This window comes from Eutrema salsugineum, unplaced genomic scaffold (assembly GCF_000478725.1).
Source record: "Eutrema salsugineum unplaced genomic scaffold, Eutsalg1_0 scaffold_10, whole genome shotgun sequence".
NCBI lineage: Eukaryota > Viridiplantae > Streptophyta > Magnoliopsida > Brassicales > Brassicaceae > Eutrema > Eutrema salsugineum.
The window spans coordinates 8729693-8748064 of record NW_006256908.1 but is presented as its reverse complement, the minus strand read 5'-3'; the positions used below and the strand labels follow the sequence as shown (position 1 = coordinate 8748064).

Genomic DNA, 18372 nt, shown 5'->3' with positions numbered 1-18372 from the left:
AATTTATATATTGTTAATAATCATTATTTTTTATCAAGAAGAAGACGAGTAAAAACAGAAAAAAATACTAAGAAGAAGTAGTTAAAGAAAACGATGATGATAAAAATGAAAATCAAAGACGATATAAAGAATAGAAAAATAAAAGGTAGAAGAAAAAATCAAAAAATAAAGAAAAGTATGCAGACGAAGACGAAATATAAGATGAAATATATACACAAGAAAATTAAAAATAAGAGACAAAACAAAATCAGAAAAAACGAAGAAATAGAAGTAGAAAAAGATCAGAATATGATGAAGAAAAAAAAAAGAGAAAAAAAAATACAAAGTTGATGAAGATGAATTATAAAAAAATACAAGGATAAAATGTTGAAGATGAAAAAGAGATTGAAAATCAAAATAATAAACTATGATAATATGAAGATGAAGAATAAGTCTAATAAAATCAAGAAAATAAGAAGACGAATATAATGAATTAGTTATTTAAAAAATTAAATTCTGCGCAAATTGTTAGATAACACGAAATTGTTAAATAATTTCCACTCATACATACTTCATAGTTAAACTCAATAGCGATTGTTAATTTAAACTAAAATATATGGGTCTTAAAGAGTAATTAGTGGGCCTCCTCTTAACAGTAATTGTTGTTGCTAAATTTCACGCTTGAAATTTGTGTATAGTTTTAGGGAAAAAAATTAATAGACTAGCTAGATCTCGAGAGAATTTAGTAAAGTAGTTGAAGTCGTGAGTCGAGCTCTCTACGTACCCGTTAAGGGCGTTAAGGGATCAAGTCTTTACGTAGTTTGATTATTTGTTTATCTCGAATGAGATGTGTTCGTGAGTAAATAGCAAGTTCGAAGAGTGTTTAGTCGTCTATACTCTTGCGTGATCTATTAGATCAAATATCCCGTGATGTTTTTCGTTATTAAATACAAAGATATATTTGATAAAATGATTAAGGAAAAACAGTGCTGGTTTTCTTTAGCTTTCCTCTTCAACGAGAGAGAAGAATGATTTCGTTCATCTTATAAAACAAAGTGAAGTAAATTAATGAATTGGTTTTTGGTGTTATTTCTATTTTGCTCATGTGTATGAGCTGGTGTCCTCTCTTCCCCTTTTATATAGCGTGGAGGTGATACCACGCTTATTGTTGTTGCACGTGCTCCTCAAATCAAGCTTTGACTCTTTTTCTTTAGGAACGTGGAGATTATTGAGGAGATAAGACCATCTCCAATAGTGAGAGACCGGCCATAGGGGTTCTCACCAAATTTTTTAATATTTTTTGTGTTACTTATAGCTGTATATACATTTGTAAGAGTTTTTAAGTTTTGAAGCTTCCAATGGGAGTCTCTGAATTCAGAGGTTCTTAAAAAAAAAAATTCCAAGATCAATACTTGGTGAAACATTTTCATACCGAGTGGGTTGAAGGGCTTGTGGGTTTTGTTGACTATTTAGGAAGTTCATGAAGCCAGAGTCACTATATGGATTAGTAAATCCATATGTTCCTGCGATGGCTGTTTAAAGGAGAAGAAAACAGTGTTTAAAAGAGAAGAAAATGACTTGTTTAAAGGAGAAGGAAAGAGATAAAAAAAAAGAAGAAGAAAAGAGATGAATAAAAGAGAAGGCAAGAGATGAATAAAGAAGCTAGAAGCTTGTGTCTTAATAAAAGAGAGAATGCAGTGCATAACTCTAACTACACACCATCAATCGCAAACATCATAGCAGAAGATAAACCATAAACTTCAAAGCAGAAAATAAATATACCTCTCCACACAATTTGTCCTGAGCATCGATTACTTCTGTAAACCGCCTTATCTCCTCCATATTCGATTGCTGCGGCGGCTGTCACGGCCTCTTCACCGCCGTCTTCATTCACCACATTTATAAACTGAACATGAGCTTGTGGTTGGAGACATCGGAACTTGTCAGCCTCGGGATGGTCGGTGGTTTGGTTGGAAGTCACAATTGCAACATCGAAACCCAATTAGATTAGTGTAAGATGATTCCTAACTAACCAAATCATCTAATTCGGATGAACTCAAACAAAAATTGCAGAGATACAAAGAAAATTACCCAGCTTTCCTTCTCTCCAATTATTTTCTAAACCTAGAAATATGCAGAGCTTCCTCGCCGGTGATGAAGTTCGATTCGACATGCATGCAGGAGACAACCTTTTCTCCATTCGATTTGCATAGCTCCCTCACATCGTCTTCTTCGTAAACATCGTCATTTTTTTCAGAACCCAAACATCGTCTTTTTTTCTTAGTGTTTCTCGAATGCAAAGAGAGAAAGAATTCTAAACCCAAAAACTAATTAAAAAAATAAAATTATATTTCACCCAATCATATTATGATACATCAGCGTCTCTTATAGTCTCTTAAATCTCTTACATGAGAACCGTCTCAACTCTTAAAAAACATTTTATCTTTAATTTTAATGTTTAATTAGCTTAAGAACCTTGAAAGAAACCCCATTGGAGGTGGTCTAAGATCTTTAACTTCATCAAAGATATTTGACTTAATCAATGTTTTTGACTTAGTTTATAAATATGAGATTTGGTGGTTAATGGACCAATAATTTAATATTAGGCCACACAAAAGAGTGGGCTAAACCGGTCCATTTAACAATTTTCTAGATAGGTTGGATTTGTGTGACAAATCTAGCTCCAACAGTAACCGTTAATGGGGTTTTAACTACTTTAAGCGGGTTCCATGAATCCACAAAACAAAATCGTTAACCGTGAAGACACAAATCATAGCTAAAACAAACTTCGATAGAGTCGCACAAATTTAAAATTTAAAGCAATAACCTTTGAAACCAACAAAATCCAGCGATACATATGTTTCACAAAGTGGCGGACTTAAACCAAACTTGCCTCGGTGGTGGCCAACGACGGAGACATCGAGTTCCTTGACTCGTCGAAATCCTCTCCCACCGGAGACTGCTCAACCCTAATCTCCTCAACCATCTTAACAACCTCCGCCATCGTCGGCCGTTTCTCCGGCTGAGCCACGACGCAGGCGAGACCGATATGCAGCATCGCCACCATCTCCTCCTCTATGTTCTTATACCTCAGAAGCTCCGGATCAAAAACCTCCGCCGTCCATTCCTCCTTAACCACCGACCTAACCCACTTCGGCAAATCAACCACCGCTTCTTCCTCCTCCTCCACCGCTACAGAAGCCGCCGATCTAGGCCTCGATGGAGATGGGTACATAGATGGAGCTTTTCCGGTGAGAACCTCGAGGAGCAGCACGCCGAAGCTGTACACGTCGGCTTTCTGAGAGAGGCGTTTGATCTCCGACTGCTCCGGCGCTCGGTAGCCTCCTAGTCGGGCTATAGCGTGAACCGGGTTTAGAAGAAGGGATAAACCGAAATCGGCGATCAACGCGACGCCGTTTCTGTCGAGGAGAACGTTTGAGGATTTGATGTTTCCGTGAGGAATCTTGGAGATGCTATACTCGTCGTGAATCTTGGCTAAGCCTCTCGCTGCTCCTAGCATTAGACTGATCCTCGTCGTCCAATCCAATGGAATCCTCCCTGGACCTCGATTCCCTGAACCAACAAAAAGATCGAATTTTTATACAAAAGATCAAATTTTGATTACTCAAATTGACAGATCATAGCAATAATTAGTAACCCAATTGGTCAAAAGTTTGGGAAAGAGACTTAACCATGAAGAAGAGAGTATAAGCTTCCATTGGGAAGATACTCATAAACGAGGAGCTTCTCTTCTTTAGCGTAATAATAAGCTCTGAGTTTGACGACGTTTTGGTGTTTAAGCCTACCAATGATCTCCATATACTGCTCGAACTCCTTTCTCGGACACGGATTCGCGTCTTTGAGCCGCTTCACCGCCACCGTCGTTGATCCGTCGTCGAGCACCGCCTTGTACACCGTACCTAAGCTCCCTTTCCCAAGCATCTCCGCCGATGCTTTTAACAGATCCTCAAGCTCGAATTGCTTCCTTCTCTCGAAGAACACAAGCCGGCTTCTATCTGTCGCCGACGTCGCGTCGCTTTCCTCTCCGCCTCCACCGTAGCTGCTTCGTCTCTTCCCTTCTCCTCCTCCTCCGACGAATCCACTCTCTAAGCTTCCGGGTTTCGATCCGCCACTACGGTCTAATCTTCCGCAGCAGAAAGCAAAACCGAAAGATGCTACGACGATAACCGCCACACCGCCGCCGATAACGGCGGCGATTGTTAAAGGTCTTAACCCTCGATGGCCGTGGATTTTCGGTTCTCCGGCGATGATCGGAGAATGCGGAATCGACGTTGGATTTGACGGCACGGTCTGATCTGTGTTGGAAGATTCCGGGTCGTTCGTGAAAGAGCAACCCGGTAACGGATCCGACCCGCATAGTCCTTGGTTACCGGAAAAGCTCAAGTCTCCGAATTTCTTCACTGTACCGTCGCTGACTTTTCCGTGCAATTCGTTGTAAGAGACGTTCAGTTCAAGAAGCGATTTCACCTGAGAAAAATCCGGGATCCGACCCGTTAACTCGTTGTTTTGGAGCCTGATTGTTAAAATCCGGGTAAACCCGAGAATCTCTCTGGGGATTACTCCGTGGATGTTGTTATCGGAGAGATCGAGACGAATCAGTCGCTTGAGGGAAGAGATCTCTTTGGGGATTTCGCCGGAGATATCGTTACCGGCGAGATAAACGAGCCTGAGGTTGGTACAGTTTGTGAGTGGCGAAACGGTGCCGTTGAGTCTGTTATCGTGGAGGTCGAGAAGACGGAGCTGGTCTAAGGAGGAGAGAGAGGTTAAGGGTCCTCGTAAGGATAGAGAAGGGAGAGAGAGTCCGGTGACACGGCGAGAATACGGTGAGCAGGAAACGCCGTGCCAAGAGGCGGAGCAAGCGTCGGAGCCGGACCAGTTTCCGGCGAGGTTGCCATGTGTGTCGGTCTGGATGCGGAAGAGTGTGAGGGCATCTGTGTCATTTAGAGCGAAGGAGATGGAGAGCTGAAGAAGAAGGGGAAGGAGGAGGAGAGGAAGAGGTTTAACCATGGCGGATTGGCGGGAAGAGAAGAGTGAGTGTGAAGTGAGAAATGATCTTTCTTTTTAAAAATCAGAAATTGATAGATAAACGACAAAAAGATGGAATCTTGCATTTTTGCTTTTTCTTTTCTATAATCTTCTTTTTTTCTCGTATGGTCCTGTTATGTTTTTTTTTTTTTTTTTGAAGGCAGTGTCAGAGAGCAGTCCAACAACGAAGGGGGAGAAAATATGGATAAAACAAAAACTGAAGAAAGAATAAAAAGACAAAGGTTTTGTACGTAGCATTGATTAGGAAGTCAGGAAGACAAAGAACATATAATAATGCATACTTTTATGTTAAATATACAAATAACACAGAAGGATTGTCCAAGGAAGTAACATATGTTATGCTACAATAAGGTGTATCAACTAATATCAACTGAAATTTTCTTTAATCAGTTTTAGTATTTTCGGTATACAACTTTTACGGATGTAAAAAAGAGAGGGAGATGATGGTATATAATTATGAGTTAGTGAGAAGTGGAAAAAGAAAGGAAAAAAGTAGGAAAATGGTGGTTGTGTGAATGATTGCTGTTCTCCACTCCTCGGTGTGGGTGAACATAACCCTACAACGCCCAAAAAGTTTACCCAAAGTATGAAAAAAAGTTATCCACAGTATCTAATGCTTTTGTGTCTCAAGCTATTGGTGCAATTCGCTTCACTATGAGATATTGTTAAGTTTATGTGTAAATAGATTAGCTTACTACTGCACAACAGGGTTCAGATTATAATGTGTGTTTGAACTTGATTTTGATGTTTCTTTTAGCATGCAATTGCGTTTGAAATTCTCTACAACTCGAATCTAAGATTTACAAAATTATTTCAAATTTTGAACTTCAAATTTAAAACAAGAACATAGTTGTTGATTTATTGGACTAGTGAATTCGTCATTTCAACTAGTATATGTTGATATAATCGACAAAAACAACATTCTCGGGTATGACTATGAGCACTATACATATAAAAGAAAAATTATTATGTATTTTATCTCGTTAGAATCAAATAATCGAAATTAACTTGTGTACCGACAAAAAAATAACAAATAACATGGTGGATGCATGATTGGTACGACGCGACAGTTGAATGATGTTTGGAAAAAGAAGGGACAAAGTCAGCCTTGCACCTTCACTTTTCCCCCCAATTTCCATACTCTTTCCCTTCTTATTTTGTTTCTTTTAACCAACCCGACATTGTTTGAGATGTTTTAACAGATTTAAAGTAAAAATATAAAAAGAGAAAATCAAGGCGCAATTGGCGTTGTGATTTTCATCTATTTTTAAATAAGTTTAATCATTGAAAATTTACTAAAGTTTTGTACATCTCCATTCTTGTTAATCAGAGTTTTAAAGACATCAAATTACCAAGTCGAAATGGTTGATGCACGAAAGACCCTTTCGGAAACATAGTTTACGTGTACTATAAGTTATACAATATACGCTAAATAAAGCATGACCTTATTTTGTTTAAAGACATAATCACGTTACAAATTTGGTGTTAAGCCCATACGGAAGATGAATACAGCTAGAATAGAAAACCCCATTGGGTGGACAATGCTTTGCCAAGAAGTGGCCAAAGAGTGAGAAGATTCATTGAAACATCCTTGAATGAATTGGAATTTAAGTGTTTGAGAAGTGGAAGCCCACATGGAGATATCCATCCAAAGATTATGGATGGTGAAGCCCTCCATTTAAATTGTTGATTAGGCCCTGACAATCACCTTCTTATCTAATCTGCTGGAAACCGATGAACTTTGTGCTTTTGAACTGCCATTAGTAAAGCTTTACCCTCTGCTTCTAAGACTAACTTAGCTCAAATTTCCAAATTATAACAACATAAGATTCTAGTTGGAAATTAAAGATCAACTCAATTCATCGATGGAAATAACAATACTTGCTCATATAAATCTTTGGGCTCATAGATCTCCATTTGTATGCAGTACAAAAGCTGATGGATTTCAAGAGACTGAGCCCCTCTTTCAGTTTGGGTCTTGGGGTGTGTGTGCATGTACAGGTACACTAATGGGTCTTCACACATGGGCTTAAAGTGAGTGATATGGATTTGAAAGAGAATGAGCGTTGACTGACTCATGTTTTACGTTCAAATTTTCTTCAACTGTTTGTTTTTATTAGAGTTTTAGTACTTGACATAATTAAAAAAATAGAAACAAAGATTTTTTTATTATATAAAACTACAAGTGATTACCGGACTTTGATAATTTGCATTTGTGGCTGTTTTTGTTTAGAAAACATTTTTTCACATTCATCATATCATATATATTATAAGCGAAATAAAAATTTCGTTTAAAGTTTTCTCATTGAATCTCAGAGTGGCTAATTACCTTTTACCCCTCCTTAAAATTATTTTTAATTTAAAAAAAAATTGTTTACAACTAAAATCACGATTATATATAGATTGTAATAATATTAAATCAAATCAAAATACATGATTTTATCTCAATCAGATCAAAATCTACGATTTTATCAAATAAAAAATCACGATTTTACAACTAAAATCATGATTTTTTTTTAAAACGAAATTAATTTTATTTAAATTAATTTTTATAAATCATATATATTATAAGTGAAGTAAAAATTTTGTTTAAAGCTTTCTCATTGAATCTCAAAGTGGCTAATTACCTTCTACCCCTCCTTAAAATTATTTTTAATTTAAAAAAACAAAAATACAACTAAAATCACGATTATATATAGATTGTAATAATATTAAATCAAATCAAAATACATGATTATATCTCAATCAGATCAAAATCTACGATTTTATCAAATCAAAAATCACGATTTTACAACTAAAATCATGATTTTTTTTTTAAATGAAATTAATTTTATTTAAATTAATTTTTATAAAAAAATATTAAAACTCGAAAATCATCATATATAATTATGTTACTCCATAAATCTTTAAGTAAATCTTACTTAATAGATACTTAGATATTATTTTCTTTTAAAAAAATAATTATATGAATTATAAAAAAACATTAGAAAATGAAAAATCATCATATATAGTTATGTTACTCCTTTAATCTTTAAGTAAGTCTTGATAAATACTTAGATATTGTTTTTTAATAAACAATATATATGAATTATCCGATTTGCATGTATTAATTAGATGGAATTACCCTATATACCATTCTGAATCGGATAATTCATATATATTTATATGTTTTATATGTATTCACATGTTTATATTAAATATTTATATGTTTTTTTAATAAATTTTAAGTTTTATTAAAAAATATATATGAATTATCCAAAATTTTTACAAAAATATTTGAGATGTAAAATTTATGTTTAAGTAGCTAAAATTCTAAGTTTTCTTAAGTTTGTATGTTGGAAGGATTTAATTCCATCTAATTTTGTATTTTCTTTATTTTTAAAAATTATTTAATAGGGTAACAAATAAATATTATAGCACAACAATGTGAAAGAAATCGATGATTAATTATATACAAAAATCTGCAAATCTTGGGACCGTGAAAATGTCACAACCCTTTTGTGGAGACTCCATTTTACTTAAAGTCTTATTTTGATATTTGTTATAATTTTTGATATTTTTGTTATTAGCATCATTAAGAAATTTTGAGAATTTCTTTTTTGGTATATATGTTTAAGCTCTTTTTTAAAGTTGATTATCCAAAAATATTTTTGATTGTTCGAAAGGAGCAAGCTACAAAAGTTAATGCAGCTTTCTTATCTAATAATAAATATAACCCACTTTTAAGGAGAATTTTAAGTTTGAAATATGTATTTATCTTTTTTCTCAGCCTCAAAAGATATAAAATTATAAAAAGTATGAAGAGTACGTAATATGAAAAAAAATCATAAGGAGAAGAAGAATAAACCGTAAAAACAAAAAAGAAGAAGAAGACGAATGTGTTAAATAATAAAAAAAAATATGTGAATGATAAATTTGAATAAGAAATATTGGAAGAAGAAAAAGAAAATGAAGAATACGACATGAAAAAGAAAACAAGAAAAAATATGGACAAAAGAAGCATAAGGAAAAAACGATGAAGAAGAAAGAAAAAAAATAATGTAGAGGAAAAAATAGGAAACGAAAAACTAAAATTTATTTTAATTAAATTAGTTTGTGGATTATTCAGTTATAAAGTTTTTTATGTAATTAATTTCGAATTTTATTTACTTTTTTAGTTAACTTTATTTTGATTTTTTATATCTTAAATAGTTGTTTTAATTATTTTAAATTTATAGCATAAATTTTTATTTTTTATTTTTAAAATTTTTAGGCGTGCGCAAGTCGCGGGCTAAATACCTAGTTGCTAATATTTTCCAAATATAGATTCGATTTTTCTTCTAGAAACAATATCACTTGGCCTTTTTATCTTCTTTTAGCCATAATATTTTTTTCTATATAACTTTGTATTATACATGTTATAAATATTTATATAAATTAAATTCAAAATGGGAAACAAATATATAGTTGTTGACTCATGTATTTACTTTCTGTGTTAAGACTTCACATTCTTAGCTCATTTTCTATACAAAGAATTTGTTATTGCTTATAGAGTACAAATGGATTTGCTCAAATGATGATTTTTTTTTGTCTGCAATTTATTTCATGAATTTAAGTATCCAATATCTGCAAAATTTAATACACATTGAATATTAATTATAAATAATGTTAATTTATACGATACAAAAAATGTTGGAAAAACCAATAAAATAAATTACAGAGGATATGTTTTGGTCAGAGGTATTCCACCGATAGACATTGATATTTGTAAGAAAGACTACCACGTAACATAAGTTAATGTGATAATTAGTACTTATTTGTCATGTTTTTTTTATATTATTATATATACTGAATTTAACTAAGAATTTCAATAAATTTTATTTTCAGACACTAACCCCCTCTAATACTATACTACATCTATGTGAACGAGAAAGTGCAACCGTCTGGAGCTACATGCCTACATATTTTTTGATTGTAATGCACCCTATATTCGATATAATGCTCGTAAGCTTGCCGGGAAATATAGTTCCCAGAAAATCCAAAACAATAAAAGACATTTAGAATTTTTAGTCATGGTATTTAAACCGTTTACAAAGACGAAAGAGAACACAGTAAAGTTATATCTAAAAAGTAAAAAAATGATCATATGTAGATTATTGGCAACGAAATGATTTTGAAAATCAAATTTTGACCAAATTATCTACGTTCTCGATCATATCCTTGTTCAAAATACCGAAAATTGTTCCAAAAAAAAGTATTTAGTCATATCTAAATTTTTATATCAAAAACTATCGTGCAACATATCTATTTTTTTGACACATAATATTTGAGTCATAAATTTGAATTAAGTAATATCTATCAAAATTGTCATCAGCTAATTTCACTTACATTTTTACCTTTTAAAGAATTCATAAATAAAAATTATCTTTATATATAGAAATTAAAAATGAATTTATCTTAAACTAAGTTAGACAAAATTTACAAGTTATTTCACTTATCTCAATTAATATTATACACACGTATACACATAAAGTGAAAGTTCAAAAAATTATTTTTTTAATTTCACATATATTAATATTAGGAAAAAAATAAAATAAAATTTCCAAACAATCACTATATTTCCTTTTCCTATGGTCAAATAAAAAGAGTCTTTATATAATCACAAACTCTTTCTTTTTAATTCTCCTAAATCACAAGCTCTTTTTGTTACCTCTCATTTTTAGTCTCTACCATGGATCAAAACGAGAGCACCACTACTGTGTCAATGTCGGACTCAAGCCCAAACTCTCACGCTGCTCCGGTCACAGTGACTGCTGAAGGGTCATTGGTCAAGATGGAGAAGGAGACCAAAACAGGAGATACGTCGATGAAGAGGAAAAGAGGGAGGCCGAGGAAGTACGATCCCAACGCAAACTCGATCAAACCGTTTGGAACGCCAGGGGAATCCTCGACAAAGAGATTGTTGAGGAAGAGAAGAGGTAAAACTTTGAGCTTACGGTCTCACAATATATGACTCTTAATTTATAACGATAGCTATAATTATTCGAGTTTCGATATTGGCTGAAAGGGACTAAATTAACAAGAGATTTCGAGATAAAGAAATCCTGAACTTTTTGATAATCCAAAAAGAACATCTCAGTTTCTCTGAATGTCAAAATTATGGCATGTCTTGTGCTAGAGATCAGGATAATGACTAGAACTTGTGAGAATATGCATGAGTTACGTTCACTAACGACTAAAACTTAAAAAACAGTTGTGCAAATTTTTTTTTTTCTAATAAACTTCGAATGTGTTTTGGATTGAAGATGGTCGGTCTGTGAGTCATGGAGGATGGGACTTCAGGGCACATATGCTCACAATTAATACCCAAGAGGTATTCATATTTACCTATTCCAGTCGATGTTTTAGAATTTTGTTGTTAAAATTTCCAGATTAACAAATTATCAAACTTATCCATTAGTCAAATCAAATCTAATAATTTTGAACATTAATTAATTAACAAATGATGTAAAAATATTCATTACAAAATAACTAGTATATTTTAATTATGGGATTTGGAAGATTAGTTTGGGTTTGAATTTGAAATTTCCCGATTAACAAAAAAAAAATCAAAGAAACTTTTGACTCTCGTAAACATATGCAAGGTTTGAAAAAAAACAAACGTAACTTTAAAATTAAAATGAAAAATACGGTTATTTAGATGAATGATAGCTATGGGATATGAAATGGCTAATTGCTGACAAAGTTCAACTCGAGTATATTGTCTTTTGTTGTTTTTCTACAGGACATAATCGAGAGGATTATGTCGTTCACGCAAAACGGTTCCCGAGGGATCTGCGTTTTGTCAGCAAATGGTGCGGTTTCTAACGTCAAGATTCAACCTGTCGGCTTCAATCACAATGTCTTGACGTTTAAGGTAAATATACGATGAACTCGTTCTTGCATTCCAATCTTGGTTTCTTAATACTCACAATGTATAAGATTATAAGTTGTTTAAGCATGAATGTAAAGAACCTCGTTAGCCATAGATTTGGATAGGAAGATGATCGATAGCATTATTTTTTTGGTGTAGGATGCGTATGAGATAATATCGCTGAAAGGTACAATGGTGGTAACTGAAAGCGGAGGAGTCAGAAATGAGACCGGAGGGTGGCGAATTACGATCGCTGGAGTTAATGGCTGTGTCTTTGGTGGTATTTTAGCCGGTAGACTCATTGCAGCAAGTCCAGTCCATGTAAGAACCACGCAAAAAAGAGAAGCATATTCTCTCTGTGTGTTAATATAAAACGTCAGAACATTTCTGTCTTATGGTTTAATTTTTACAGGTTGTGGTTGGAAGCTTCTTGCCGTTGATCGTAAAGACGTCTTCAAATAGGAACAAAGAGTCCAAATCTGTGATTGTTGCAACCACAATACCAAACGCTTTGACTTGCACATCCGCAGGACAAGTCCATCGACAAGAAATGAGTGAACCTTCTCTCTGTTTGAACCTCGGATGGTACAACTAAGGATCTGAACTTAGCCCATAATCTCATCCAAATCTAAGTTAATAAGATCCTTATAAGGATATTAATTAGCTGTTTTTTCATATTCGTATAAGACTCAATTGATGCTAGCAAGATGCATCTAGACTTAATGTAATAATTAATGTACTTATATTTTCATTATGATCTTTTATTTTTAAATTTTCATAAAACATTTAGCACATTGGGTTCTTCATAATCCAATGGACAATAAAACATTTGAGATGATTAAGTAATGGATTTGTTGAAAAAAGAAGGGATTCAACTTTAGTATTAGAAAGAAGTTATTTATTTTCTTTGTTGGTTTATGCTTTGATTGTTGAACCCTTTTTGGGGAATAGTTTTTCATTTTTGTAAGAGAAACCTGAGATAGCTATGCCTTTATGGATGACAGTACGTAGCCCTTCTTTTAAAATCTACTTTCAGTTTTACTCTTAAATTTCTTGTGAATCTTATGATCTCCATTGACATATGGTTGTTTTCTGTTAGCAAATTGCTCTTCATTAAGGCTCCATTGTTTCAATCGCCTGTTTTGAAATTAGTTCCAACTGATAATGTCAAAAGCCCACAAAGAAAGAGAAAACAATCTATTTGTGTTAAACTATCTGAAGGTGGCTAGGAACATTTGATGCAAAATTTAATCGAAGATCTTTTTTAACAGTTACCAGAGTCGTTTGCCTTCTCGGTTTTACCGTTCACTTAACCGAAGCAACTGGTTATTGGTGATTGACTGATTCTTCAATTAAGACTGTGGATTAATACCACATATTGTGATTACATAGCACGAATAGCAAGTTTGCCCGAGTGGTTAAGGGGGAAGACTTAAGTTCTTCTGCACATAAGTGCGCGTGGGTTCGAACCCCACAGCTTGCATTTTTGAAGTTGAACCAGTTTTTTTTTCTTTTTCTTTTTGGCTCGACAACTACTTCTCCTTTATCCAAATTGTTCTTACGCAGATGGTTTATCAACCTCAACAAAGTATTGTTAGTTGTATTTGTACCCCATAAAGATAAAGGCATTGAAAGTTGAACTAGTTCAGCACAATCGTAATCTTGCATGCTCAATGAACATAAGTAAAGTTAGGAACAGGTTATCTTTTATTATTGCTTTACACTGTTAAAAAAAGAAGACAAGAAGCACAGTTTCGATTTCAACATATTTATTTCTTGGAACGTTTCAAGTAAACAAGTAAACCTATGCTCGTCAAGACAATAGCCCCGGTCACAACGCCAGTCCGCCACCAATCCCAACCACCGCCTCCACCGCAACTTCCCTCAGACAAATCTGCAATCGTCTCAAGACACATTGTCTCCGTAAAATCAAGATGCAGTCTCAAAACCTTTTGCCCCAAAGACCTAGCAAAAGCAACAGCAGCAACAAGATCACTGTCCCTACTTATCAAAACCTTGTCACCTTCATCATCTTGGTACATAATCTGCAGGCCAGAATCCACTTCACATCTTTGCATCACAACACACATTAGCTCTTCAAAACTCTCACCCGTCGAGTTAAACCGATGTACCCTCCCTTTACGATCTTGGAACTTGAAAGCAAACGAGCTCAAGAGTCCTTGAGATTGACAAGACTGCTTCCCTGTATCTGCTCCGTCTGAGTTTATCAACATTGTTGACATCTCGCTGTGTGTTTCGTAATCCTCTGGTGGATCTAACGTGAGAGCTGAGTCCCAGAACTTCTGCATCATCGTATTCGCCATATCGTTAACAGCTCCTGAGCTGTTCTCAAACGTTGAGAGAGCCGCGTGAGTTATCTGCAGCACGTCAACACAAGCTGCTGCAAATCCGTCTTTGTCTAAAACCGGAAGGTGCAGAAACTTCCCGTCGTGCATTATATGCAAGGCGTCGAGGATGGTTGTCTCCATTGATGCACATTCCGGGTTTGGTGTCATTACTTTCTCAACAAGAGTCAGTTCAGGAGACAGATTCTGAGCCACAACTCTCATGAGAATGTCTTTTGATGTTAGAATCCCCTGGATTTTGTTCCCAACAGCGATGATCACAGAGTTAACCCGCAAATCTCTCATTCTTTTGGAAGCTACGAAGACAGGATCTGATGGTGACACGAGTGCAACCTTTGAGTTCTCTGTGATTATTGTTGACAATGCAGGCTTGAACATACGGTCTCTCAATGTTTCGATGAAAGGATAAGGAGCAGAGTTCCCGCTTCCCCATTGACGTTCAACGCCTTCCACTGCAGTAGCTAAAGCACTTCCTTGCTCTGTGGCTTTCTCCATCCGAGAAATCGCATCGTAGAGGCATTTTGTGATATCCAACAATGCAATGACTTCACCGTTCTCCACAACTGGCAAGTGCCTGAATTTCCCTTGAACCATCTTCTCAAGAGCCTCGATGGCAAGTGAATCCGAGGTGACAAAAATCGGATTCCTTGTCATGACTTTCGACACCATGGTGTGTTCTGGTCTCAACCCTTCTGCGATCACCCTCGTGGCTATGTCCTTGTCGGTGACAATCCCTGAAAGAAGAGCGCTTGAATCGGTTAACAGAACAGCATCAACACGCCGAGAAGCCATCCTTCTACAAGCGTCAAAGACAGTGGTTCCCTCAGGGATAGTGAGAGCTTTAGATAACCGTAGCTTCTTGACTGTTCTCTCGCCATTAGGAACCGGTTGAGCAAGAGGTGAATCCGGTTTGGATATGTTCTCGTTCAGGCTACTGCTTCCACTCTCCTCGGATTGGAGAACAGGTTTCTTGGAAGCTGATGTTCCCCGTCTCACACTAGAAATACTTCTCCTTCCAGATGAATTCTGAGTAGTCATGTTTTTAGGAGTATGAGAAGCCTTTAATCACCCATATATCAATCTACAAGCCAGAGAAAGTCAGACAATGATTAAAACAGACAAATTTCTCCTCAAGCAAACACAAGAAGATATGTGGCTAACCACCTAAAGCAAAAGCAAAAACAACATAGCAAGAATTTGATTTAGCATGAATCATAATCCTTTACATCTTCTTCAAGAGGAAAAAAATCCTATTTTTGATGATCAAAACTGTTTTTAACAACTTGGATTACGTTCTTTAATGACAAAGACAAAACAATTAAGGAAATCAAGCAATGCATGTCCTTTTATGCCAATACAGATTCATTTCTAGATTTTGGACATTCAGACAAATTGATGCAGATTAACACACACAAATCCAACAAATTCCCGGAAATCTAATTCAAATTTGGCGGTTTGCTCTGTGTGTGATTCATCAAGAACCCAAATGGAAGAATCTAATCCAGCAACTAAAGCGGAAACAGAGAGATTATACAAATGAAATACATTATCAGCTAAAAAGCTATGAAATGCTATCTCAATGAGCAATCGAAAATCCAGATAGAGACGAAGATACTGACCGGCGATTTAGATTGACGGTGAGGATTTGAAAAGCTTGGAAATTTCCGTTGGTGTAATGTGTGTATTTGTAGGGTTGGTGTTTTGGTGTTCTTTCAAAATCAAATTGGGAATTACGTTTCGAAATTTGAAGCTGTAAACCAAAAAATCTTTAAAAAATCGTCTTTTCGTTTCACGAGCAAAATCAAATCATCAGAGAAACTTCAATCACAGATTTATATGATTGATCTTCAGAAAGGGGTTTGATTCCAGAAATAAGAGAGTTGCCTTTGTTATCTGTTTTTTTTTTTTTTCCTCCTTTTTAGCGTTTTTCTTAATAACGTGTCTCGTGGTTCTACCACTCACCCCGAAAAAAGAAAGAAGATGAATGCAATAAATCTGTTATTAAGCTATGTTAATACATTTTGGGTGTACTAGCTATGTAATTAGTAGATAATTAATTTTGGTTGACTTTATTTACCAAATAGAGTGAAAACGATTTTAAAGGATAAAACTGTGAGTTTTAAAAAAGAAAACGATGAAATTTGTGATAAGAAACCATTTACTTTTAGCAAAATAAGATTGCTATAAGTGATTTATGACCAAACCTTCTTAATTAAAAAAAAAAGGTAAATGACATTTTGCGTTACTTCTGCCTTACCGAGACAAATAGGTTTATATACAGCTGTATTTTCTATATTCATGTGTTTTTTATAAATAAAAAATAAGGTAGAAAAGTTGAATTAATAAGAAAAGAAAAAAAGAGGTGAAGGGAACTCTATGCACCATCGCGTTGGCATATTTGCCACCCATTAAAAAGAATGTGTAGGTCGTGTTTGTTAGTTGTATAGTGAGTAGTATATTATATAAAACTTCCAACTTCGAATGTATACATAATGGATTAGTCATTAGTGTCGAAGTCATTCAAATCATAGCCATAAAAAAAAGATTAGTGTCGAATTCTTATGTTCTCTAAAGATTATATGTCTTTAAATTCTCTAATTTGATTCTCACTTGAAAAAGAGATGGATAATTTTGATAGAGAGACATATGAATTTCGGTCCAGAAATTTTAGGTTACTTTTTTTTCAAAAAAAATATGAATATAACTCTTTCAGTCTTTTGGTACCTTCTCTGGATTTGAGTGAGTAAGAAATTTAGGAAAATGAAAGAAACAAAAATTTAAGAAACAAAGGAACTAATTCAGTTTTTCATGCATGGTATTATGTGTTATGTTTGTAAGAAGTTATAATGTCAGTAGAACAACCGACTTATAGATGGTGCATACTCCATATTGTTAGCGAAATCTACTTTTCCAACTTCAAGTTGAGATTGGGAGTACTCATTCGACGTTTTGATCATCCATTGGATAGTATGTGTACCAGACTATTATGACATGGTCCAAGCCACACACTTCATTTGTCATTCATCGATGTTGTGATAACTAGCCCTTAATGATTTTAAGCTTTTAGGCAATATAATCAAACATTTGACTAGGGCTATCCAATGAGAGAGCCGAAGCTCTCTGTTTTACTCGACTAAATAGTAAATATTATGTAACAGTTAGTATAATATAATGCAAAATAAATCTGAAAATGTATGGTACCATAAAAAATGGTGTTAAAATATTTCTGAGAATTTGTACATTTGCTAGAAAAATCACCTCAGATTAGTACATTTACACTGATTTAAAAGAATATTTTAATACAAACTAAAATTCTAATTGATGAAATTTTTATACGGTTTTTGGGTGGTTTACATTAAACAAATTATTGACACATTATATGAAATAAACGATCTTTAAGATGAAAGTGAACAACTGATCCAGAAAATAGATCAACATATAAATATATAGACATGGGAAAGGAAAGGAACGGTTGAAAAAAACACATGTAATAAATTAAGCATTGTATATATTTAGTGTAGTGTTGTTCTCTATCACCTTGATTTTTAAGCAAAGGAAGATGGCACTTGGTTTCCACTTGGCATTGTCTCAGTTTGCATGAGAGAAGTATGAACACCACTATAGTATTTGTTGTCACTGTGATTGAGTTTTCTCGTGTTTATATTAATAGTACTGTGTTATGTTGACAAAAATAGTATTAACAATCTCATAGAAGTGAAAATGTCCGGATGGATAGTCTTGCAAAAGGAAAAGGAGCTCGAGCAAAAGGACAAATATTCACCCATATCGATCATAACGAGTCGGTTGAGGACGGTTTACAAAACCAACCTCGGGTCGGCCAATAGTGATGTAATAGTTTGGGTAGTCGACAAAAAAAAAAAAAAACATTTTATAACTAATTACGTTGCATTTTCAAAAAAAATCTAATAAAATGGAGATTTTTTTTTGTGGTTGAGAAGATTTATACTACTGTGTACCGTTCAAGATGGTTAGTGTAAGGTCAGGATCAAGTCCTTTGCTGAATCCCCTAAAATTTTAATGTAATTTATTGTTCTTTTCATGGTGAAT

At 34.4% G+C, this 18372-nt stretch overlaps 3 protein-coding genes and 1 non-coding gene across 4 annotated transcripts; 2 read left to right on the top strand and 2 right to left on the bottom strand.

Annotated features, from left to right (window-relative positions):
• Nucleotides 1-2686: 2686 nt before the first annotated feature.
• On the bottom strand, nt 2687-5013 carry LOC18026433 (leucine-rich repeat receptor-like protein kinase PXC1). Its single transcript, XM_006410766.2, has 2 exons — nt 3672-5013; nt 2687-3552 (listed from the first exon to the last, which is right to left on the bottom strand). Exons 1-2 carry the CDS (start codon nt 5005-5007, stop codon nt 2858-2860), a joined length of 2031 nt encoding a protein of 676 aa, XP_006410829.1. The 5' UTR covers nt 5008-5013; the 3' UTR covers nt 2687-2857.
• Nucleotides 5014-10756: 5743 nt separating this feature from the next.
• LOC18026432 (AT-hook motif nuclear-localized protein 11) lies at nt 10757-12063 on the top strand. The gene is made up of 4 exons (XM_024148379.1): nt 10757-11003; nt 11331-11398; nt 11810-11941; nt 12037-12063. The coding sequence occupies exons 1-4, from the start codon at nt 10757-10759 to the stop codon at nt 12061-12063; spliced, it is 474 nt and encodes a 157-aa protein (XP_024004147.1).
• A 1275-nt stretch (nt 12064-13338) lies between these two features.
• Nucleotides 13339-13421, top strand: TRNAL-UAA. The gene has a single exon. It is a non-coding gene; the product is annotated as a tRNA-Leu (tRNA).
• Nucleotides 13422-13627: 206 nt separating this feature from the next.
• On the bottom strand, nt 13628-16194 carry LOC18026431 (CBS domain-containing protein CBSCBSPB2). The gene is made up of 2 exons (XM_006410764.2): nt 15924-16194; nt 13628-15385 (listed from the first exon to the last, which is right to left on the bottom strand). Exon 2 carries the CDS (start codon nt 15340-15342, stop codon nt 13708-13710), a length of 1635 nt encoding a protein of 544 aa, XP_006410827.1. The 5' UTR covers nt 15343-15385; nt 15924-16194; the 3' UTR covers nt 13628-13707.
• Between the last annotated feature and the right edge of the window lie 2178 nt (nt 16195-18372).

Coding starts and splice junctions, on each gene's coding strand:
- LOC18026432 (XM_024148379.1), top strand. CDS start 10,757: ATGGATCAAAACGAGAGCACCACTACTGTGTCAATGTCGGACTCAAGC. Junction 11,004..11,330: donor ATTGTTGAGGAAGAGAAGAG/GTAAAACTTTGA, acceptor TTTGGATTGAAG/ATGGTCGGTCTGTGAGTCAT. Junction 11,942..12,036: donor ACAATGTCTTGACGTTTAAG/GTAAATATACGA, acceptor ATGAATGTAAAG/AACCTCGTTAGCCATAGATT.
- LOC18026433 (XM_006410766.2), bottom strand. CDS start 5,007: ATGGTTAAACCTCTTCCTCTCCTCCTCCTTCCCCTTCTTCTTCAGCTC. Junction 3,553..3,671: donor CTTATACTCTCTTCTTCATG/GTTAAGTCTCTT, acceptor TTGTTGGTTCAG/GGAATCGAGGTCCAGGGAGG.
- LOC18026431 (XM_006410764.2), bottom strand. CDS start 15,342: ATGACTACTCAGAATTCATCTGGAAGGAGAAGTATTTCTAGTGTGAGA.